We start from the raw sequence: 25564 nt of genomic DNA on the forward strand, positions 1-25564 counted from the left end.
GCCGCCATCTTTTTCCGGGGAAATAATGGCGGGCGCATGCGCAGTGCACCCGCCGCCCGGATGTTCTTTGGGGTCTCGGCTGCCTGGGGTAGCCGAGACCCCAAAGAACATGATCGGGGTCGGTTTTTACCGACCCCTGTTTTGCGATCGCCGGTAATTAACTGTTTACCGGCGACCGCAAAAAGAAAAAAGCGATGTCATTCTCTGTGTTCTGATGTGATCGCACATCAGAGGACAGAGAAATAGGGGGATTCGGGGACCCTGTTATACTTACCGGTGTCCCTGGGTCCTCCTGCTTCTTCTGCTGGCCGCCGGCTTCTTGCTCCGGTAAGAAAATGGCGGGCGCATGCGCAGTGCGCCCGCCATGATCTGCCGGCCGGCAGAAGAAAATTCTTCCTCTTTTTTTATTTTGGTCACTGTGAGATCCTATCACAGTGATCAAAATAAAAAAAATAGTAAATAACCCCCCCCCTTTATCACCCCCTTAGTAAGAAAAAAATAATAAAATAAAAAAAATGTATGAATTTCTATTTTCCAAATAGGGTTAGGGGTAGGGTTAGGGGTAGGGTTAGGATATGTGCACACATAGAATGGTTCTCTGCGGATTTTTCCGCAGCGGATTTGATAAATCCGCAGGACCAAAACGCTGCGTTTTTCCTGCGGATTTATCGCGGATGTACCACGGTTTTTGTGCGGATTCCACTGCGGTTTTACACCTGCGGTTTTCTATTATGGAGCAGGTGTAAAACCGCTGCGGAATCAGCAGAAAGAATTGACATGCTGCGGAATGTAAACCGCTGCATTTCCGTGTGGTTTTTTTCGCAGCATGGGCACAGCGTTTTATGTTTCCCATAGGTTTACATTGTACTGTAAACTCATGGGAAACTGCTGCGGACCCACAGCTGCAGAAACGCTGCGGATCCGCAGCAAAATCCGCAACATGTGCACATAGCCTTAGGGTTAGGGCTTGGGTTAGGGTTAGAGCTAGGATTAGGGTTAGAGCTAGGATTAGGGTTAGAGCTAGGATTAGGGTTAGAGCTAGGGTTGGGGCTAAAGTTAGGGTTGGGGCTAGGTTTAGGGCTAAAGTTAGGGTTTGGGCTAAAGTTAGGGTTAGGGCTAGGGTTGGGGCTAAAGTTAGGGTTAGAGTTGGGATTAGGATTTGGATTGGCATTAGGGTTACATTTGGGATTAGGGTTAGGTTTGGGATTAGGGTTAAGGCTAGGGTTGGGATTAAGGATAGGGGTGTATTGGGATTAGGGTTAGGTTTTGAGGTTAGGGTTATTAGGATTAGGGGGGTGTTGGGTTTAGGGTTTTGATTAGGGTTATGGTTAGCTTTGGGATTAGGGTTAGGGGTGTTTTGGGGGTTAGGGTTGTGATTAGGATTATGGATCGGGTTGGGATTAGGGTTAGGGGTGTGTTGGGGTTAGGGTTGGAGTTAGAATTGGGGGGTTTCCACTGTTTAGGTACATCAGGGGGTCTCTAAACGCCACAGCCAATTTTGTGCTCAAAAAGTAAAATGGTGCTCCCTATCTTCTGAGCTCTGCTGTGCGCCCAAACAGTGGTTTACCCCCACATATGGGGCATCAGCGTACTCGGGATAAATTGGACAACAACTTTTGGGGTCCAATTTCTCCTGATACCCTTGTGAAAATAAAAACTTGGGGGCTAAAAAATCTTTTTTTGTGGAAAAAAAAAATATTTTTTATTTTCACGACTCTGCATTATAAACTTCTGTGAAGCACTTGGGCATTCAAAGTTCTCACCACACATCTAGATAAGTTCCTTGGGGGGTCTAGTTTCCAAAATGGGGTCACTTCTGGGGGGTCTCTACTGTTTAGGTACATCGGGGGCTCTGCAAACGCAACATAATGCCTGCAGACCATTCTATCAAAGTCTGCATTCCAAAACGGCACTCCTTCCCTTCCGAGCTCAGCCATGCGCCAAAACAGTGGTCCCCCCCACACATGGGGTATCAGTGTACTCAGGACAAATTGGACAACAACCTTTGGGGTCCAATTTCTCTTGTTACCCTTGTGAAAATAAAAATTGGGGGGCTAAAAAAATCTTTTTTGTGAAAAAAATATTTTTTTTTGTTTTCACGACTGCATTATAAACTTCTGTGAAGCACTTGGGCATTCAAAGTTCTCACAACACATCTAGATAAGTTCCTTGGGGGGTCTAGTTTCCAAAATGAGGTCACTTGTGGGGGGTTTCTACTGTTTAGGTACATCGGGGGCTCTGCAAACGCAACATAATGCCTGCAGACCATTCTATCAAAGTCTGCATTCCAAAACGGCGCTCCTTCCCTTCCAAGCTCAGCCATGCGCCCAAACAGTGGTTTATCCCCCACATATGGGGTATCAGCCTACTCAGCATAAATTGCACAATAAATTTTGGGGTCCAATTTCTCCTGTTACCCTTGTGAAAGTAAAAACTTGGGGGTGAAAAGATCATTTTTGTGGAAAAAATATGATTTTTTTAATTTTCATGGCTCTACATTATAAACTTCTGTGAAGCAGTTGGGGGTTCCTAGTGCTCACCACACATCTAGATAAGCTCTTTGGGGGGTCTAGTTTCCAAAATGGAGTCACTCGTGGGGGGTTTCTACTGTTTAGGTACATCAGGATCTCTGCAAATGCAACATGACACCTGCAGACCATCCCATCAAAGTCTGCATTCCAAGCGGCGCTCCTTCCCTTCCGAGCCCTGATGGGTGCCCAAACAGTGCCCTCCCCCCACATATGGGGTATCAGCGTACTCAGGACAAACTGGTCAACAGATTTTGTGGTCCAATGTCTCCTGTTACCCTTGATAAAATAAAAAATTGCAGGCTAAAAAATCATTTTTGAGTGAAAAAAAAGGATTTTTTTTTTCACGGCTCTACGTTATAAACTTCCGTGAAGCACCTGGGGGTTTAAAGTGCTCACCACACATCTAGATAAGTTCCTTAAGGGGTCTAGTTTCCAAAATGGTGTTGTGGGGGGTTTCCACTGTTTAGGCACATCAGGGGCTCTCCAAGCGCGACATGGCGTCCGATCTCAATTCCTGCCAATTCTACATTGAAAAAGTAAAACGGGGCTCCTTCTCTTCCAAGCTCTGCAGTGAGCCCAAACAGTGGTTTACCCCCACATATGGGGTATCGACGTACTCAGGAGAAATTGCACAACAACTTTTGTGGTCTAATTTCTCCTGTTACCCTTGTGAAAATAAGAATTTGTGGGCGAAAATATCATTTTTGTGTAAACAAATGCGATTTTTTATTTTCACGGCTCTACGTTATAAACTTCTGTGAAGCACTTGGGGGCTCAAAGTGCTCACCACACATCTAGTTAAGTTCCTTAAGGGGTCTAGTTTCCAAAATGGTGTCACTTGTGGAGCGTTTCCACTGTTTAGGCACATCAGGGGCTCTCCAAACTTGACATGGCATCCGATCTCAATTCCAGCCAATTCTGCATTGAAAAAGTCAAACGGCGCTCCTTATCTTCCATGCTCTGCGGTGCGCCCAAACAGTGGTTTACCCCCACATATGGGGTATCAGCGTATTCAGGAGAAATTGTACAACAAAATGTATGGTTAAATTTCTGTTCTTACACTTGTGAAAATAAAAAAATATGGTTCTGAATTAAAGTGTTTGCAAAAAAAGTTAAATGTTCATTTTTTCCTTCCACATTGTTTGAGTTCCTGTGAAGCACGTAAAGGGTTAATAAACTTCTTGAATGTGGTTTTAAGTACCTTGAGGGGTGCAGTTTTTAGAATGGTGTCACACTTGGTTATTTTCTATCATATAGACCCCTCAAAATGACTTCAAATGTGATGCGGTCCCTAAAAAAAAATGGTGTTGTAAAAATGAGAAATTGCTGGTCAAATTTTAACCCTTATAACTCCCTAACAAAAAAAAATTTTGTTTCCAAAATTGTGCTGATGTAAAGTAGACATGTCGGAAATGTTATTTATTAACTACTTTGTGTGACATATCTCTCTGATTTAAGGGCATAAAAATACAAAATTTGAAAATTGCAAAATTTTAATTTTTTTTTACCATATTTCCATTTTTTTCATAAATAATCGCAAGTAATATCGAAGAAATGTTACCACTAGCATGAAGTACAACATGTCACGAAAAAACAGTCTCAATCAGCAGGATCCGTTAAAGCGTTCCAGAGTTATAACCTCATAAAGTGACAGTGGTCAGAATTGTAAAAATTGGCTCGGTCATTAAGTACCAAATTGGCTCTGTCACTAAGGGGTTAATTATCATTGCAGGAAGGGTGAATGCTAGTTAATTGTATCCCAAACACTGTACTACGGGTGACTGATTTGTCCATAAAAATGTTAAATTTTTACCTGCCAATAATTCATCATCTCATAGTGTGGCAAAGAGTTCCATCTTCTGTTGACAGGATTGGGTGTTCTATTTAGCAGTATACCAAAGAAAGAATATTGGGCCTTCTAATATTTTTAGGTGGATTGCAAAAACATGCTTTCCGTGCACAATTTTACATATCTGTGGGTCAACATTCCGCAAGTCAAGATAGCAGAATGCACCAAAGCATTAATCTGGTATCACATGGAATCGAAGAACGCGGTGGGACAACTACATTTAAACATTCATATTAGGCAATTGTATTAAGTGGACAGTGTGAAATAAAATGCTGTCTAAAAATCAGGGGGTCTTAACTTTGGGGTTCTCTTTACACACATATACACGTGCACAAACACAATTAACATACAGGCATTTTATTGTTTATTTACAATCCGCAATTTTATATTTAATATACAGTCTTGTATGAGTAACATTAAACAATTGTGATAACACTCATTGTTCCTGGCCAGCATAGAAGTTAGAAAGAAAATCAGTAGGCAGTGCACTCTTTGTCTCATGAAAATATCGCATAATGTGTGTCCTTTGCTTCCAAACCTTTATGGTTTCTTCTAGATCCATCTTACCCTAAGGAAAAATCACAGCATAAAGAAAAAAACACATTAGCTTTATATAACAAATTACAGTTCTGATCTATAAATATTAATGAAAAATAATAAAAGCATAACATATCTCCTTTCTTATAATTAGATATGAGTGGATCGACAGAGTAGAATTTAATGAAATTTGCAGGTTCTTGTGAATTGGAACACTTTACAAGTAGATTCATGAAATTTGCAAAGTGAAAAAAAGAAAAAAAAATTTGCCGGCGCCATTTCACAAACTGATGAAGCATCAAAGAGTGGTTCCCCATAATGCACTACATCTATATCACATGGCCTAGGGCAGCCAATTAGGGGGATTATCAGACATTATGTACAAAGACTAGGCAGGTAAACCAGTGGCCATTTTAAGCTACTGTGAGGACATTAGACCTCAGCAATCAGTACAAGGAGACCATCCCTAAAACATTAACCAAATACTCTAGTCAGGAATATGTAAAACAACTGTAATGTGATGAGAGTAGTAGTGTATGATACAGAGCTTCAGTCAATAAGGAAAAACAGATAGGATATTTGCAGCTTTGCCAGTGTGTGTGATTTTGACATTGTCTATTTGTTCTTCTGTATTTGTACTCTAATGACACACATCCTTCCCACATCCTCACTGTACTATAATACCTGTGAAGGTAAAACTATCTTCCGTTCATATTCACTTTATGGCCATTACAACTGCTGTTGCGATTTGTCACAAATTGAGTTTTTAGGACAAATTCACCAAACCTCGCAAATTTGAATTTCAAAGGATCAGCTCATTTCCACTCTCAGTTACAAAGGTTGAAAAAGACCTAGGCCCAATCAAGATCAGCCTTACTCCACCAATTGTACATTTTGTCACTAGTATAACTACAACCCACAATGTTATGTGTATCAAGGAAATCACCCAGCCCTTTTTAAACCCCTTTGTGACCACAATACGTCTTTTGATCGACCTGCAATATAAGAGACTAGTATCCCCCTGGCGGGTGAGAATCCAGCAGCTGTCAGCAGTATACTATAGCTGACAACTTGCTGAATTAGCCACGATCAGTGTTGTTACCGACTATAATAGTTTAACCTATTAAATGCTGCCATCACTAACGACTACAGCATCTAGATGGTTAACCTCATTGGCACCCTGAGATCTTGATCATGTGGTCCTGATATTGGCCATGGCAATTCATGGCCAAATAATGGCCTTAAAGTCTGCTGGATAAAGTGACCTGTTCAGAAGTTATCAACATTTAGGTGGTAAAAAAAAAAAATATATAGTGTTTGCATTCCTGTTATACCACTTTGCATTCCTGAAACGCACCTGAAGGGTTAATAAACTACATGAAAGCAATTTTGAATATTTGAGGGGTTGTTTTTAAAATGGTATCACTTAGGGGGGGGGGGGTGTTCCAATATATAGGACCCCCAAAGTCGCTTCAAAACTGAATAGCTCCCTAAAAAAAAATTAAGGTTTGTAAACTTACTTTAAAAAATGAAAAGTTATTGCTACATTTTTAAACCTTCTAAAATGGTTACAAAATAAAACAACATTTTACAAATGGTGCCGATGTAAAGCAGATATCAGGGAAATCTTATTAATGTTTTTGTGTGGTATGACTATCTGGCTTAAAAGGGATAATCAAAGTTCAAAAATTGCTAATTTTTTTTAAGTTTTTGTAACATTTCCTATATTTTTTTATAAATAAATGCAGAAAATATCAACATAAATTTACAATTAGCATAAAGTACAATGTGTCACAAAAAAATCTAAAAATCAATGGGATATTATGACTTGTATTGTTCAAGATTATTGTACTTGTTTTTATTATGTATACCCCTCCTCACTTGTAAAGCGCCATGGAATAAATGGCACTATAACAATAAATAATAATAATAATAATAATAATAATAATATGATGAAGCATTCCAGAGTTATTACCACAAAGTGAAACTGGTCAGATTTCAAAAATTTGGCCCAGTCACTAAGAGGTTAAAAGCTGCTATAGTATCTGCCATTACTACTACTACCATTTGTGGTAGGGCATGCCACAATTCCACAGCCTGACTGCTCTAACTGTAAAGAATCCTTTCCTATTTAGCTGCCGGAATCTCCTTTCTTCCACCCGTAACGAGTGCCTCCTAGTCCTTTGTATGGCCTTTGGAAGGTATAAGTCATGTGCCAGTGTTTTGTACTGGCCACGCATATATTTATAAACCAAAAAAAGAAAAAAATAGGATGGCACTAAGAAACAGTCTACTTACTGGTGGAGCGGGTAGACTCAGTCAGCGATACATTACTGGGTGAAATCACGGTGATTAAGGTGCTTGCTTGAAAAAGCACAGGTGAAGCAATCCAAAAATAAGAAAAAAAAGCAGCAACACCCGTTTACCGTATCATAAAAACCTAAGTCCTTTATTTAAGAAAACTTTTCATGGACAAGGTTAATGAGGGCAGGACGAATGCAGGCAAAAGAACATGACTATGGCTGTTTCGCATTTAACATGCTTCCACGGGTCCAGATGGACCCGTGGAAACTAGTGATGAGCGAATATACTCGTTACTCGAGATTTCCCGAGCACGCTTGGGTGTCCTCCCGAGTATTTGTAAGTGCTCGGAGATTTAGTTTTCATCGCCGCAGCTGAATGATTTACATCTATTAGCTTGATTACATGTGGGGATTCCCTAGCAAGCAGGCAACCCCTATATGTACTTATGCCGGCTAGTAGCTGTAAATCATTCAGCTGCGGCGATGAAAACTAAATCTCCGAGCACTTACAAATACTCGGTAGGACACCAGAGCATGCTCGGGAAATCTCGAGTAACGAGTATATTCGCTCATCACTAGTTTCCACGGGTCCATCTGGACCCGTGGAAGCATGTTAAATGCGAAACGGCCATAGTCCTGTTCTTTTGCCTGCATTCGTCATGCCCTCGCTAACCTTGTCCATGAAAAGTTTACTTAAATAAAGGACTTAGGTTTTTATGACACGGTAAACGGCGTGTTGCTGCTTTTTTTCTTATTTTTGGATTGCTACACATATATTTATACATGTAAATGACATCTCCTCTGAGGCATATTTTTTCTAAGCTAAACAAGCCCAACTTTTCATCATATGAGTGGCCTCCATTTCTTGTAAAAATCTAGTTGCCCGCCTTTGAATTGATTCTAACTATTGAATATCCTTTTTAAAATATGGAGCCCAAAACTGGATCCCGTATAGTACATGTGGCCTCATCAATGATTTATAAAGGGGTAATAATACGTTGGGATCGCAGGATTTTCTGTTTTTATACATCCTAAAATCTTGTTTGCTTTTGCAGCTGCTGCTTGACATGGAGTACTGCTGCTCAGATTATTTGTAACCCGAATACCCAAGTCCTTCTCCTGTTCTGTAGTCCTGAGTGTACTCCCATTTAATGTATATACAGCAATAGGATTACTCCATCCTAGGTGCATTACTTTACATTAAACCTCATATGCCAAGTGTTTGCCCATTCAGTCATCTTATTCAGATCATTTTGCAATATTGTAATGTCAAGGTCAGATTTTAATATCCTACATAGTTTGGAGTCGTCAGCAAAGACTGACACTTTACTCTCAATCCCATCCACAAGGTCATTAACCCCTTTCTGACATTAGATGTAATGATCCGTCCATGTGCCCTGGGCCTATTTGACCAGAGACGGATCATTACATCATCGAGGGTATGCGGGCGATCGCCGCCGGGTGTCAGCTGATTCTGACAGCCGGCACTAGGTGCCAAGAGCGGTCACAAACAGATCCCAGCATTTTAACCTCCGAAATGCTGCAATCGAACACGATCGCAGCATTCCAGAAGCTGGCAGAAGGCTGACAGCCCCTCCCTCTGCCTTTGGATTGGAGACCTCGCGGCATGACGCGGGTTCCCGATCGTTGCCATGGTGACCCGATGTCGTCATGATGACACCCGGGTCACCAGAGCTAGGAAACTTGCTGATCTCCATGCTATAGAAGCGACCAGCCTTCAACAAATGATTGTCCCATAGTGGGACAAAGTTAAAAAGTTAGAAAAAAGTAAAACAAAATAATTTTAAATCATTTCAAAAATATTAAAGAAACAAAAAAAAAAATCTAAATATATTCTATGAAAAAAATATAAACAATAAAAGTACACATTTGGTATCTCCACGTCCGCAACGACCGGACCTATAAAACTGTCCCACTAGTTAACCCCTTTAGTGATCACCATAAAAAAAATAATAAAAACAAGGCAAAAAACAACGCTTTATCATCATATCGCTGAACAAAAAGTGGAATAACACGTGATCAAAAAGACGGATATAAATAAAACATGGTACCGCTGAAAAAGTCATCTTGTCCCGCAAAAAAAAAACGCCTTTCAGCTCCATCAGCGCAAAAATAAATGTATAGCTGTCAGAATACAGCTACGCAAAAATTATTAATTTTTTCCATAAAATAGTTTTTATTGTGTAAAAGCGCCAAAAACATAAAAAAATATAAATGGGGTATCGATGTAATCGTTCTGACCCAAAGAATAAAACTGCCTTATCAATTTTACCACACACGGAACGGCATAAACTGCCAACCACCAGCATCCCCCAAAGGAGATTCCTGAATTGCTGTTTTTGTTCATTCTGCCTCCCAAAAATCAGAGTAGAAAGCGATCAAAAAATGTCATGTGCCCGAAAATGGTACCAATAAACTCGTCCCGCAAAAAACAAGCCGTCACATGACGGTCGGACAAAAACCTGTTTTTACTTACCGGTAATAGGATTTTACAGAGTCCACGACAGCACCCACTACAAGAAAGGGGATCCGCCCACCATCAGGACAGGAACCTACAGGTTAAAAAGGGGCGGTCCCCCTCGCATCTCCAGTTTGTGTTCCAGAGTACAAGGGATACCGCCAATGCATCGCATTAGTACATGATCATCATTTGTTAAAAAACACTAAATACCATCACCTCTATAGAGTGAAAACTGAACAGCACACCTTCCAAAGAGTGCAGAAAACTTGTGAATAACTACGAGGGGAATGTGGGGGTGCGGTCGTGGACTCTGTAAAATCCTGTTATCGGTAAGTAAAAACCGGTTTTCCTATCGCCACGACAGCACCCACTACGAGAGACTTTCAGAGACTATTTATCTAGGAGGGATTACAGCACTAAGTACTGAACGCCCAAAGTTTAGGCTGGAATTGGCTTTTGGATCAAGGCGATAGTGTTTAAAAAAGGTGGAAGGAGATGACCACGTTGCTGCCTTACATATCACATCAATGGGAACATCCGCCTTCTCTGCCCAGGATGAGGCCATAGCTTGAGTGGAATGGGCCTTGATGCCTTTTGGTGGTGTTTCCCCTTTGGCGGAATAGGCAAGACATATCGCATCCCTGATCCATCTGGCGATACACCCTCTGTTACACTCGAACCTTTCTTTTGACTCTGGAAAGAAACAAACAGAGCTCTACTCTGCCTCCAGCTTTGTGTTCTATTTAAATACTCTAATACTGCCCTTTTAACATCTAGAGTGTGCCATTTCTGCTCTTCCGCTGTGATTGGATTATCGAAAAAGGATGGCAAATATATCTCCTGACTCCAATGAAACCTAGAAGCTACCTTTGGTAAGTAAGCTGGATCTGGTTTCAAAACAATCTTATCCTGAAAGACCATTAGATAGGGAGGATCTATTGATAATGCTTGGATATCACTAATCCGTCTAGCAGAAGTTAAGGCTAAAGGTACCTTCACACTGCGACTTTGCAGCGAGAACGACGATGATCAGTGACGTTGCAGCGTCCTGGATAGCGATCTCGTTGTGTTTGACACGCAGCAGCGATCTGGATCCCGCTGTGATATCGCTGGTCGGAGCTAGAAGTCCAGAACTTTATTTCCTCGTCAGATCACCCGCTGTCATCGCTGGATCGTCGTGTGTGACGCCGATCCAGCGATGTGTTCACTTGTAACCAGGGTAAATATCGGGTTACTAAGCGCAGGGCCGCGCTTAGTAACCCGATATTTACCCTGGTTACCATTGTAAAAGTAAAAAAAAACAAACACACTACATACTCACCTTCTGATGTCTGTCACGTCCCCCGGCGTCCACAGGGTTACGCGCTGCTGCCGAGAACTTCCTGCACTGACTGTCAGCGCCGGCCATAAAGCAGAGCACAGTGGTGACATCAGAAGGTGAGAATGTACTGTTTTTTTTTTTTTTTAACTTTTACAATGGTAACCAGGGTAAATATCGGGTTGCTAAGCGCAGCCCTGCGCTTAGTAACCCGATATTTACCCTAGTTATCCGGGTGCTGCAGGGGGACTTCGGCATCGTTGAAGACAGTTTCAACGATGCCGAAGTCGTTCCTCTGATCGTTGGTTGCTGGAGAGAGCTGTCTGTGTGACAGCTCCCCAGCGACCACACAACGACTTACCAACGATCACAGCCAGGTCGTATCGCTGGTCGTGATCATTGGTAAGTCTTTTAGTGTAACGATACCTTTACAGAAGAGCTGTCTTTAGGGTTAAAATCTTAATTGAGGCAGAATCTAATGGTTCGAAAGGGGATTGTGTTAACGGATCTAACACTAAAGGTACCGTTACACTAAAAGACTTACCAACGATCACGACCAGCGATACGACCTGGCCGTGATCGTTGGTAAGTCGTTGTGTGGTCGCTGGGGAGCTGTCACACAGACAGCTCTCTCCAGCCACCAACGATCAGGGGAACGACTTCGGCATCGTTGAAACCGTCTTCAACGATGTCGAAGTCCCCCTGCAGCACCCAGGTAACCAGGGTAAACATCGGGTTACTAAGTGCAGGGCCGCGCTTAGTAACCCGATATTTACCCTGGTTACCATTGTAAAAGTAAAAAAAAAAAAAAACACTACATACTCACCTTCTGATGTTTGTCACGTCCCCCGGCATCCACAGGGTTACGCGCTGCTGCCGAGAACTTCCTGCACTGAATGTGTCAGCGCCGGCAGTAAAGCAGAGCACAGCGGTGACGTCACCGCTGTGCTCTGCTTTATGGCCGGCGCTGACACAGTCAGTGCAGGAAGCTCTGAGCAGCAGCGCGTAACCCTGTGGATGCCGGGGGACGTGACAAACATCAGAAGGTGAGTATGTAGTGTTTTTTTTTTTTTTTTTTTTTTACTTTTACAATGGTAACCAGGGTAAATATCGGGTTACTAAGCGCGGCCCTGCGCTTAGTAACCCGATATTTACCCTGGTTACAAGTGAACACATCGCTGGATCGGCGTCACACACGACGATCCAGCGATGACAGCGGGTGATCTGACGAGGAAATAAAGTTCTGGACTTCTAGCTCCGACCAGCGATATCACAGCGGGATCCAGATCGCTGCTGCGTGTCAAACACAACGAGATCGCTATCCAGGACGCTGCAATGTCACGGATCGTCGTCGTTCTCGCTGCAAAGTCGCTTAGTGTGAAGGTACCTTAAGTTTAGATCCCATGGCGGTAATCTAGCAATATGAACTGGGTTACTATGCTCAGTAGGTTTAATAAACCTAGAAATCCATCTATTTCCCACCACATTGCTATTATATAGGGCTTCTAAAGCTGACACTTGAACCCTAAGAGTATTAACTGCCAAACCCAATTCTCGGCCTTTCTGCAAGAATTCCAGAATAGCCGGAATTGGAACATGGTCTGTCAGAGGCTGCTGATGAAATGCAAGATATTTTTTTCAGACCTTAGAGTAAATTTTTGCCGTAACCTCCTTTCGGCTATTTTAAAAAGGTAGATATTAAGGCCTCTGAAAAACCTCTCCGTTTTAATATCTCCCTCTCAAGTTCCACGCCGTCAAATGAAATGAAGACTCTCCATATTGGGATGACAAAATGGACCTTGAGAAAGAAGCCCCGAACTCACAGGTAACACCCAAGGATCGATTACTAACATCGCTCTGAGTAGAGAAAACATGGCCTCCTGGGCCAGAAGGGGGCAATTGGAATTACTCTCGCCTTCTCCTCCCTGATCTTCTTGAGAACTAGAGGAATCAAGCACATTGGGGAAAACGCGTATGCTAGCAGAAAATCCCAACGGATCTGAAGGGAGTCTACTATGCATGGCCTGTCTGCTACTTTAATCGATGCAAACTCCCTGACCTGTCTGTTTTTCCTTGTAGCAAACAGATCTATAACTGGCAACCCCCAGAGCCTGACTATTTGTCTGAATATTTGATGGTCCAGAGACCATTCCCCCTGGCATAGGCAATGACGGCTGAGATAGTCTGCTTCCACATTGAGTTCCCCTTTTATGTGAACTGCTGAAAGGGAAAGGAAGTGAGTCTCGGCTAAGATGAGAATCTCTGCAGTGGTAGACATTAGATATTGTGATCTTGTCCCTCCTTGATGGTTGAGGTAGGCCACTACTGTCATATTGTCGGTCTGTACCTGTACATGTGAACCCCGCAGGTACGGTAGCAATTGAAGGAGCGCATATCTGACTGCTGCGAGTTCTTTCAGATTTGAGGAATTTTGGGATTCTAGGATTGACCACTGCCCTTGGGCAAGAACATCCCCCATGTGAGCTCCCCAACCAAATGGGCTAGCATCGGTCGTGACTACATTGTCTGGAATGATTCCCCATTGAACCCCCTTTGACAAATGGTTCATGTCCAGCCACCACTTTAGGTCGTAGAGAGCAACAGTTGATAGCCTGAGTTTTCCACTTAGTCGACCTTGAAGCTTTCTTTCTGCCTCGAGAATTTCGGATTGCAGTATCGGAGTGTGGGATTGAGCCCATTGAACGGCCGGTATGCATGATGTCAATGACCCCAACAGGTACATTTCGTCTCTTAATGTTAGATTTGGATTTTTTCCTCACTACCCTGACTTTATGAATAATCCTTTGTTTTTTGTCTTCTGGCAGAAAACATGACTGATTCTCCGAATTTTGAAGAATACCGAAAAAAACTTGACACGTTGAGGGTTCTAGTTTTGACTTCTTTAGGTTGATTAAACAACCAAGGTCCTGCAGAGATTATATCATACAGTTTAAGCGGGCCTTACATTGGACCACCGAATTTCCAATAATCAGGAAATCATCCGAGTACAACAAGGGTATCCTTTTCTCTAACATGAGCCATTACTTCTGCAATTATTTTAGTAAATACCCTCGGGGCCATGGACAGGCCAAAAGGCATTGCTGTAAATTGAAAATGCCTAACCTGAGTGTTTAGCCGCACCACCATCCTGAGGAACTGCTGGTGATCCCTGTAAATGGGAAGATGATAGTATGCATCTTTTAGATCCAACACAGACATGTAACACCTGGGAAATAGAAGTTTAGCTGTTGACTTAATGGACTCCATCTTAAAGGCATGATATTGTAGGAATTTATTTAATTTCCGTAAATTTATGATGGTCCTAAAGGACCCATCAGGCTTAGAAATCAAAAACAACGGGGAGTAAAACCCCTCTTTCTCTTGATCTTTTGGAACTTCTACAATAACTTGCTTCTTTCTCAACTACTGAATTTCTATTTCTAATGCCTGCTGTTGGTCCGAAGAGTCAAGGGTAGTCAAAACAATGATTGGGGGGGGGGGGGGGGGCATCTTCTCAAACTCTAGTTTTAACCCTGATGCAACTATACCCAAGATCCAACAACTAGATGTTATTTTGGCCCACTGGTTAAAGAAATATCTTAATCTACCCCCTACTGGGAGATCAGTCCTATCTATAGTTGCACCTGCGTCTTGATGATGATGAAGAGCCCCCGAAGTATGCACCTCTTTTCTTTGGCTCCGTTGGTTCCCAGTCCCGATCTGAAGGAGGTCTCTGGAAAGGCATTCGTCTTCTGAAGGCATTTCTGAAAGTAGGATTGAATACCTTAGGAAATCCTTTTTTTCCTATCCTCTGCCTTCGCAAGGATATCATCCAGCACCGGGCCAAATAAGCACTCACCCCTGAATGGAATAGTACACAATCTTGCTCTAGCTTGAGCATCACCTTTCCAGGTCTTTAGCCAGAGCGCACGTCGGGCAGCATTCGATAGACCTGCCGATCTGGCTGCTAACTTCAAAGAGTCTACCGATGCATCCGCCAGGTAGGCTACCCCCTCACGAATCTGAGATAGAGAGTCTAACAGTTTGTCTCTAGGAACCTTAGCTTTAAGCTGGTCCTCCAGCTGACTTACCCAGACCATAATAGATCTGGCAGACAGGTACTGGCAATCGCAGGCTTAAATGCTCCAGATGACGACTCCCATACCTTCTTAAGGAACATGTCTGCTTTCCTGTCAGAAGGGTCCTTAAGAGGGCCTACATCTTCCAGTGGTAGAGTGGCTGATTTTGATGTAGAAGCTACCGCTGCGTCTACTTTAGGGACTTTAACCCACTGAGATAAAAGCTCATCAAAGGGATGATGGTAAAAACCCCCTTATCCTGTTTATCCCATTCACGTCTAACCAGATCTTTAACTATGTCTACCACGGGAAAGTATTTGCGACTTTTCTGACAATCCTGCAAACATGATATCTTGGGTGGACTGCCTTTACTAACGTATCCATATTCTCTACAGAAAAGCATGGTCTCCCTTCCTCATCCGAGGAGGATGCCGATGAAGTGTCTAAACATTCACCCTCCTATAGAGATGGGCTGGATTCAGATAATAAGTCCATACTAGGTTTCTAATGCCGTCTGCTTTTAAGAGAACATTTGATTTCTTCCCTGATAACTGCTCTTAAATTCGATGTACAGAGAGGAGCTTCTTCCTCTAAGGTACGACATATACACGCTTGACACAGCTTTTTGACATAGCTGTCTGGCAAGGGTACTGTGCATAATGCACACTGCTTATGTTTAGTTTTTGCTGTTTTTTTAGCCTAAAACAAAGCACAAGAAAAAACGGAACACATCAGCTACCAGGTGAAGATCATACACTCACCCAAGGCTGATCAAAGGAGTACCGGTGCCGGAGGAGGTGAATTGCCACGTGACGTCGGGGTGTTTGAACTCTGCCGCCCCCGTACCACAGCGCTGCTGCTCCTTGAACGGCTACTACCGCTCTTTCTGTGCTGTTCAGGCACCTCTGCCTGAAGGTGCTCTGCGTCCCCCACAGAGGACATCTTGCTGCACACCGCTCACCTGCTGCAGCTCTGTTTTAAAGAAAACTGTCGGGCGCCTCCTCCCGGCCTCCCCTGGAAGTACTGCAACTACTTCTGGGTCACGATCCTTATCTTCTCCGGACGAACGCGCTGAGTAGTGCCGCACTCACGTTACTCAAGGCGGCATTCCCCGGCCCCTGGGATCACGTCATCCATATGGTCAGACGAGGGGAGGTCTGCGAGCAGTACACCCCCAACGCTGCTTCCAGTGCCCCCATCTCTGCCGTCCCCGCAGAGACCGCGCAGAGGCTAGATGGACCTGGGTGAGCCTTCAACCTGCAGGTTCCCGTGCCAGACAGGAACCCAAACTGGAGAGGCGAGGGGGACCGCCCCTTTTTAACCTGTAGGTTCCTGTCCTGATGTTGGGCGGATCCCCTCTCTCGTAGTGGGTGCTGTGGCGATAGGAAAATATGGAAAAGTTATAGCTCTCAAAATGTGGTGATGCAAAAAATATTTTTTTGCAATAAAAAGCATCTGAGTGTGTGACAGCAGCCAAACATAAAAAGCCGCTATAAGGCCTCTTTCACACGTCCTGATATTTCAGGTACCGATGCCGCATCAGTACCACACGGATGGGCGCTGGGGAAGAAGTGTTACAGTAAGCGCTGTTCCCCAGCGCCGGGTGCTGAACACAGCTCTCATCATTCTCCCTTGCTCTGCCAGCGATCGGCGCGAGCAGGGGAGAATGAGGAGTTATATTTAGGTGATAAAATAGACAGCAGGCGGTGGCTAATAGGACCATTACTCCCATCAGCCTACCCCTGCTGCCACTAATAACAGTGACAGCAGGAGCGGCTGATGGGAGTATTCATCAGACGCCTGCCTGCGCTATAAATAAATGAATAAAACTGCGTGCATTCCTCTGTAATTTCTATAACCAGCAAGGCAACCCTCAGCTGTCAGCTTCACAAGGATGGTGATCAAGAATAGAGGGGTCCCCACGCGTTTGTTTTTTTTAAATAAATAAAATGATTACAAAAAACGGCGTGGGGTCCCCCCCATTTTTGACAACCAGCCTTGCTAAAGCTCACAGCTGAGGGCTGGTATTCTCAGACTGGTAAGGGGCCATGGATATTGACCCCCCCAGCCTAAAAATAGCAGCCCGCAGCTGCCCAGAAAAGACACATCTATTAGATGCGCCAATTCTGGCACTTTGCCCGACTCTTCCCAACTTGCCCTGCAGCTGTGAAAAGTGGGGTTCATATTTGTGGGGGTTGATGTCACCTTTGTATTATCAGCCCACGGCTTAGTAATGGAGAAGCATCTATAAGACACCTATCCATTACTAATCCTATAGTTATATGGTAAATAAAGACAGCCAGAATAAAGTATTTTATTAGAAATAAAACAAAACACACTTTTCCATTTTTATTTAAAAATAACAAACAGTTATACTCACCTAATGCCTATTCCACCGAAGCCCTCTTTCTCCTGTGATAAAACAAAAATAAAAACCAACAATATCCCTCACCTGTCAGTCCCTCTGTCCCATGCCGTAATCCATGTCTGGGGGATTATTAGTTTTCAACCTGGACAGTGCCAAGATGCAACCGTCCAGGCTGAGAACCACTGGTGAATAAGCTGCTCGTGAGTGACCAGGGGTGACATCATAGAGTTTACCCCCGGTCACTGAGGCTCCGTTCCCAGCCAGGCTGAACTACGGCGAGATCCCCACTAGCACCTTGAGCGCTCACAATGTCACCTTTGCGCTCACGGTGTTAGCGGGGATCTCACCGCAGCTCAGCCCAGCTGGGAACGGAGCCTTCTGCTCTTCCAGACCCTCTCTGTCTGAGGTACAGTTGCATGTTGCACCGTGCAAAGAAATCAGAGAGGACTCCTTAAGCCGCTAGTTGGGCAAATGCTGAGAAATGGCAAAAGGAAAGCCCAATGCAGAAATAACATGCTGGTGGTTAAGTATAATGACAAGAGGGATGTCACTGTCTGAGGTACCACAACACAAGTCCCAAAGCCAGATTGTATCTTTGAATATAAAACGGCAATGAGGAAATAAGGTCCCTTAAAGGGAACCTGTCACCCAAAAAATCAAAGGTGAGCTAAGCCCACCGGCATCAGGGGTTTATCTACAGAATTCTACTGCAGCGCGCAGGCGCCGGGCCTCTCTGACCTTTCCCGGCACCTGCAGTACTTGCTCTGCCCTCAACAGAGCAGACAAAGTACGCCTGCGCCGGAGCGTGAAGACAAGAAGAGGACGTCATCCTATGAAGATGGGAGGCTCCAGACCGGACCGCGACGCCCATCGGACCCGGACCGCCCCTGGGTGAGTATAATCTAACCTTTATTTCACATCTTTCAGGATACATCGGCGGCTTATCTACAGCATTACAGAATGAAGAATGGAAAATGGCTGCCGCGATCTCCATCTGAACATGCAGTGCTTCCCGCGCTGCTTTCCTGAAGCCCCGGGAAGCAGAGCACTCAATCTGCACACGCGCAGCCTCAGGAAGATGGCCGCTGCCACCGAGAAACCGGTGATTAACCCGGCTCTGCTGCTCGCCATGGATACCGGGCCGTGGCGTCACCTCACTCTGCCGCCACCACACCACTGCCTTAACCCCCCCAATGGACACAAGGCCGCGGCGAGGCTCACCTAAGCAGGAAGGGACCCTGCTCAGGTGCACGCCGTACCACCCAACGCGCCTCAGCATCACCACACCTCTGCTGCCACCATGCGTTCTGTGACCCTGCTCAGCCACATCCAGCCCTCAGGTAAGATACCTTAAATTCGGACAATGAGACGGGCCTCCATCTTATAAAAAGTCTCTTTTTCTGCAATTTTCACCCCAAATTTGGGGTGCGTCTTATGGTCCGGTGCGTCTTATAGTCCAAAAAATATGGTACCTCTTTTAGAGTCTGGATGGAGAGTGATGACAACTTGTCTCCTCAGGACTCCCGAGAGGTGTTCGACTAGGTTCAGATCACGAGATATACATTGACCTGATTCACTTTCATCCTGTTCTTCTTTAGAAAAGCAACAGTTGCCTTAGATGTGTGTTTTAGATCATTGTTATGTTGGCAAACTGCATGTCTACCAAGGGCACAAAGTGATGGTAGAATTTTCTTTTTCAATATAGAGCAGTGCATCAGTAAATTCATGATACCATCAATGAAATGTAGGTCCCCATCAGCAGCGCTCACGTAGCCTCACATAACGACACTACCTGCCTGTAAGTTTTTAAGACCCCCTAAGAAAAAAAAAACTAATAGTCCCAGAAATCCCCTATAAAATCACATCCTAGGAAATACATAAAATAGATTTGAACTTTTGGGGACCAGATGCATGATGACAAGTAAAATGTCTTGACACCCTGCTTCATAAAATTCTCTCTGGATATTGAAACAATGCTTATTTAAAGGGGTTTTCCCACGAACAAAGTACATGTTAATTAATAGATCTTGGAATAATAATCATTTCCACAATTGGATGTGTTTAAATAAAATGTTCCTGTGTGGAGATAATCTTATAAATGTGCCCCCTGCTGTGCACTGTGTAATTGCTGTGTCTGACCATACAGGAACATGGTTTGATCGTTTAACATCTTCTGACCAGGGGAGGAAGCAAAAGAGTACAGACATTACAGCATGGGATCACAGTGAATTCCTTTTGGAGGCAAAAAAATTTCACGACAGTTTAAGCAATGTTTTACCTCAAAAAAATAATCAGATGTGGCCCCATGCTGTCCTGTCTGTATATTCTCTTTTGCTTCCTCCTCTGCCCCGAAGCTGTGGTATGATCAGACCATGTTCCGCACCCAGCACAGCCGTCCACAGCGGACGCACCCAGCACAGCCACCGCACCCAGCACAGCCGTCCACAGCCGCCGCACCCAGCACAGCCACCCACAGCCGCCGCACCCAGCACAGCCACCCACAGCCGCCGCACCCAGCACAGCCACCCACAGCCGCCGCACCCAGCACAGCCACCCACAGCCGCCGCACCCAGCACAGCCACGCACAGCCGCCCACAGCCACGCACAGCCGCCGCACCCAGCACAGCCGTCCACAGCCGCCGCACCCACAGCCACCGAACCCAGCACAGCCACCCACAGCCACCGAACCCAGCACAGCCACCCACAGCCACCGAACCCAGCACAGCCAGCACAGCCGCCCGCACCCAGCACAGCCGCCCGCACCCAGCACAGCCGCCCGCACCCAGCACAGCCGCCCGCACCCAGCACAGCCGCCCGCACCCAGCACAGCCTGTGCTATATACTATGTGGCTGCTATATACATACATACATATTCTAGAATACCCGATGCGTTAGAATCGGGCCAACATCTAGTATAGCACCTCACTTCTCTTATTTTCCCATCACAACTCTCATTTTCCTCCTCACTCCTCTTATTTTCCCCCTAACACTTGTCATTTCGACCTCACATCTGTCATTTTCCTATCACTCCACTATTTTCCCTCACTCCTCTCATTTTGCACTCACACCTTTTCATTTTCACCTCACACCTCTCATTTTCCCCTCAGTATATACATGTTTGTCATCTCCCTTATATATTAGTATACACCTGTATGTCATCTCCTGTATATAGTATATACCTGTATGTCATCTCCCCTATAAATAGTATATACCTGCTGTATGTCATCTCCTCCTGTATATTGTATATACCTATGTGTCATCTCCTCCTGTATATACCTGTATGTCATCTCTTCTGTGTATACTATATACCTGTATGTCATCTCCTCCTATATATAGTATATACCTGTATGTCATCTCCTCTGTATTTAGTATATATCTGCTGTATGTCATCTCCTCTATATACCTATGTGTCATCTCCTCTTTTATATAGTACAGTTATATGAAAAAGTTTGGGCACCCCTATTAATCTTAAGCTTAATGTTTTATAAAAATTGGTTTTTTTGCAACAGCTATTTCAGTTTCATATATCTAATAACTGTTGGACACAGTAATGTTTCTGCCTTGAAATGAGGTTTATTGTACTAACAGAAAATGTGCAATCTGCATTCAAACAAAATTTGACATGTGCATAAGTATGGGCACCTCACCAGAAAAGTGACATTAATATTTAGTAGATCCTCCTTTTGCAAAAATAACAGCCTCTAGTCGCTTCCTGTAGCTTTTAATGAGATCCTGGATCCTGGATGAAGGTATTTTTGACCATTCCTCTTTACAAAACAATTCCAGTTCAGTAAAGTTTGATGGTCGCCGAGCATGGACAGCCCTCTTCAAATGATCCCACAGATGTTCAATGATATTCAGGTCTGAGGACTGGGATGGCCATTCCAGAACAGTGTAATTGTTCCTCTGCATGAATGCCTGAGTAGATTTGGAGCGGTGTTTTGGATCATTGTCTTGCTGAAAGATCCATCCCCTGTGTAACTTCAACTTTGTCACTGATTCATGAACATGATTGTCAAGAATCTGCCGATACTGAGAGGAATCCATGCGTCCCTCAACTTTAACAAGATTCCCGGTGCCGGCATTGGCCACACAGCCCCAAAGCATGATGGAACCGCCACCAAATTTTACTGTGGGTAGCAAGTGTTTTTCTTGGAATGCTGTGTTTTTTTGCCGCCATGCATAACGCCTTTTTGTATGACCAAACAACTCAATCTTGGTTTCATCAGTCCACAGGACCTTCTTCCAAAAAGAAATTGGCTTCTCCAAATGTGCTTTTGCATACCTCAGCCAACTCGGTTTGTGGCGAGCTTGCAGAAATGGCTTCTTTCACATCACTCTCCCATACAGCTTCTCCTTGTGCAAAGTGCGTTGTATAGTTCACCGATGCACAGTGACACCGCCTGCAGCAAGTTGGTGCTGCAGCTCTCTGGAGGTGGTCTGAGGATTGTCCTTGACTGATCTCACCATTCTTCTCTGCCTTTCTGATGTTTTCCTTGGCCTGCCACTTCTGGCCTTAACAAGAACTGTACCTGTGTTCTTCCATTTCCTTACTATGTTCCTCACAGTGGAAATTGACAGGTTAAATCTCTGAGACAGCTTTTTGTATCCTTCCCCTGAACAACTATGTTGAATAATCTTTGTTTTCAGATCATTTGACAGTTGTTTTGAGGAGCCCATGATGCCACTCTTCAGAGGAGATTCAAACAGAACAACTTGCAAGTGGCCACTTTAAGTAGCTTTTCTCATGATTGCATACACCTGGCTATGAAGTTCAAAGCTCAATGAGGTTACAATACCAAAAAAAGTGCTTTAGTAAGTCAGTAAAAAGTAGGTAGGAGTATTTAAAACAAGAAAATGATAAGGGTGCCCATACTTATGCACCTGTCAAATTTTGTTTGAATGCAGATTGCACATTTTCTGTTAGTACAATAAACCTCATTTCAAGGCAGAAACATTACTCTGTCCAACAGTTATTAGATATATGAACCTGAAATAGCTGTTGCAAAAAAACCAAACAATTTTTATAAAACATTAAGCTTACGATTAATAGGGGTGCCCAAACTTTTTCATATAACTGTATATACCTGTGTCACCTCCTCCTGTATATAGTATATACGTGTCATCTCCTCCTGTATATAGCATATACCTGTAAGTCAAGTATATACCTGTAAGTCATCCCCTCCTGTATATAGTATATACGTGTCATCTCCTCCTGTATATAGTATATACCTGTGTGTCATCTCCCCTGTATATAGAATATATGTGTCATCTCCCCGGTATATAGTATATACCTGTGAGTCATACCCTCCTGTATATAGTATATACGTGTCACCTCCTCCTGTATATAGTATATACGTGTCATCTCCCCGGTATATAGTATATACCTGTGTGCCATCTCCTCCTGTATATAGCATATACCTGTGTCATCTCCCCTGTATATAGTATATACCTGTGTCATCTCCCTTGTATATAGTATATACCTGTGTGTCATCTCCCCTGTATATAGTATATACCTGTGTGTCATCTCCCCTGTATATAGTATATACCTGTGTGTCATCTCCCCTGTATATAGTATATACCTGTGTGTCATCTCCCCTGTATATAGTATATACCTGTGTGTTAGCTCCCCTGTATATAGTATATACCCGTATGTCATCTCCTGTATATAGTATATACCTGTATGTCATCTCCTCCTGTATATAGTATATACCTGTGTGTTAGCTCCCCTGTATATAGTATATACCTGTGTGTCATCTCCTTCAGTATATACCCGTGTGTCATCTCTCCTGTATATAGTATATATCTGTGTGTCTTCTCCCCTGTATATAGTATATATCTGTATGTCATCTCCTCCTGTATTAGACCGCGTTCACACGTTATTTGGTCAGTATTTTTACCTATTTGTAAGCTAAATTGGCAGCCTGATAAATCCCCAGCCAACAGGAAGCCCTCCCCCTGGCAGTATATATTAGCTCACAGATACACATAATAGACAGGTCATGTGACTGACAGCTGCCGTATTTCCTATATGGTACATTTGTTGCTCTTGTAGTTTGTCTGCTTATTAATCAGATTTTTATTTTTGAAGGATAATACCAGACGTGTGTGTTTTAGGGCGAGTTTCATGTGTCAAGTTGTGTGTGTTGAGTTGCGTGTGTCGACATGCATGTAGCGACTTTTGCGAGATGAGTTGTGTGGCAACATGCGTGTAGCAAATTTTTGTGTGTCGAGTTGCATGTGACAGGTTAGTGTAACAAGTTGTGTGCAGCAAGTTTTGCGCCTGGCGAGTTTTATGTGTGGTGCGTTTTGAGTATGTGCAACTTTTGCATGTGTTGCAACTTTTGTGCATGTGGCAATTTTTCTGCATGTGCAAGTTTTGCGTGTGGCGAGTTTTCCATGAGGTGAGTTTTGCACGTGTTGCGAGTTTTGCGTGAGCCTAGTTTTGCATGTGGCGAGTTTTGCGCGTGGCGAGTTTTGAACGGCGACTTTTGTGTTTCGACTTTTATGTGGCGAGGTTGGTGTATGTGTGGTGAAATGTGTGCTGAGGGTGGTATATGTGTTCAAGCACGTGGTAGTGTGTGGCACATTTTGTGTGTGTGTTCATATCCCCATGTGTGGTGAGTATCCCATGTCGGGCCCCACCTTAGCATACTGTATGGTATATACTCTTTGGCGCCATCGCTCTCACTCTTTAAGTCCCCCTTGTTCACATCTGGCTGCTGTCAATTTGCCTCCAACACTTTTCCTTTCACTTTTTCCCCATTATGTAGATAGGGGCAAAATTGTTTGGTGAATTGGAACGTGCGGGGTTAAAATTTCGCCTCACAACATAGCCTATGACGCTCTCGGGGTCCAGATGTTTGACTGTGCAACATTTTGTGGCTGTAGCTGCGACGGTGCAGATGCCAATCCCGGACATACACACACACATTCAGCTTTATATATTAGATCTACTATATAATTGTCTAAGGGTCACTTCCGTCTTTCTGTCTGTCCTTCTGTTTTTCTTTCTGTCACGGATATTCATTGGTCGCGGCCTCTGTCTGTCATGGAACCCAAGTCGCTGATTGGTCGTGGCAAAACAGCCATGACCAATCAGCGACGGGCAAAGTCCGGCGGGAAAATGGCCGCTCCTTCCTCCCCGCAGTCAGCGCCCGCTCCGTACTCCCCTCCGGTCTGCCCTCACACAGGGTTAATGGCAGCGGTAACGGACCGCGTTATGCCGAGGTGTAATGCACTCCGTTACCGCTGCTATTAACCCTGTGTGACCAACTTTTTACTATTCATGCTGCCTATGCAGCATGAATAGTAAAATGATCTAATGTTAAAAATAATAAAAAAAATAAAAAAATCGTTATATATTCACCGTCCGCGGCCCCCGGATCGACAACAGGCCTTTCCCGCTCGCGACGCTCCGGTAAACGGTCCATGCTGCGATCTCGCGAGATGATGACGTAGCGGTCTCGCGAGACCGCTACGTCATCATCTCGCGAGACCGCAATGCACTCTTAAGACCAGAGCGCACGAGCAGCGTCGGTAACCACTTTGCTTGGATCCGGGGGCTCCGGAAGGGGAGTATATAACTATTTTTTATTTTATTTCTTTTTTTTAACAGGGATATGATGCCCACATTGCTATGTACTGCGTGGGCTGCGCTATACACTAGGCATACATATTCTAGAATACCCGATGCGTTAGAATCGGGCCACCATCTAGTATATATGTATGTGTGTATATATATATACAGACATACACACACACACACATTTAGAGATAGATAGATAGATAGATAGATAGATAGATAGATAGATATAAATCACAAAAGCAGGCAGCACTCCACGTTCTTAAGAAAATTGCAGGTCTTTATTGAGCCCACATCTCCACGCAACGTTTCGGCTCTAACTGAGCCTTTCTCAAGCAACAAACAGACCTTATTACAACATATATATAGGGACATAACCCTATCATCCCTTTAGTGCAGCCAATCAGTGAACTTTATCAATTTACAAGTAATTGCATTACCTCATAAAGTGTATTAGTGCCAGTGGTGTACCATTAAAATTACAGAGGACAACTCCTTAATACAGTAACCAT

At 43.9% G+C, this 25564-nt stretch overlaps 1 protein-coding gene across 1 annotated transcript in view; it reads right to left on the bottom strand.

Moving 5' to 3' along the window:
• Window positions 1–4721: 4721 nt before the first annotated feature.
• The window catches only part of NDUFA6 (NADH:ubiquinone oxidoreductase subunit A6), a 102313-nt gene continuing 81470 nt past the window's right edge, over window positions 4722–25564 (bottom strand). The window contains exon 3 of the mRNA XM_077277894.1: window positions 4722–4948. Coding sequence (XP_077134009.1) covers window positions 4817–4948 — 132 coding nt within the window. The 3' untranslated portion in view covers window positions 4722–4816. The remainder of the gene's footprint in view (window positions 4949–25564) is intronic.

The sequence above is a fragment of the Ranitomeya variabilis genome, chromosome 8, assembly GCF_051348905.1.
Source record: "Ranitomeya variabilis isolate aRanVar5 chromosome 8, aRanVar5.hap1, whole genome shotgun sequence".
In the NCBI taxonomy this organism is placed as follows: Eukaryota; Metazoa; Chordata; class Amphibia; order Anura; family Dendrobatidae; genus Ranitomeya; species Ranitomeya variabilis.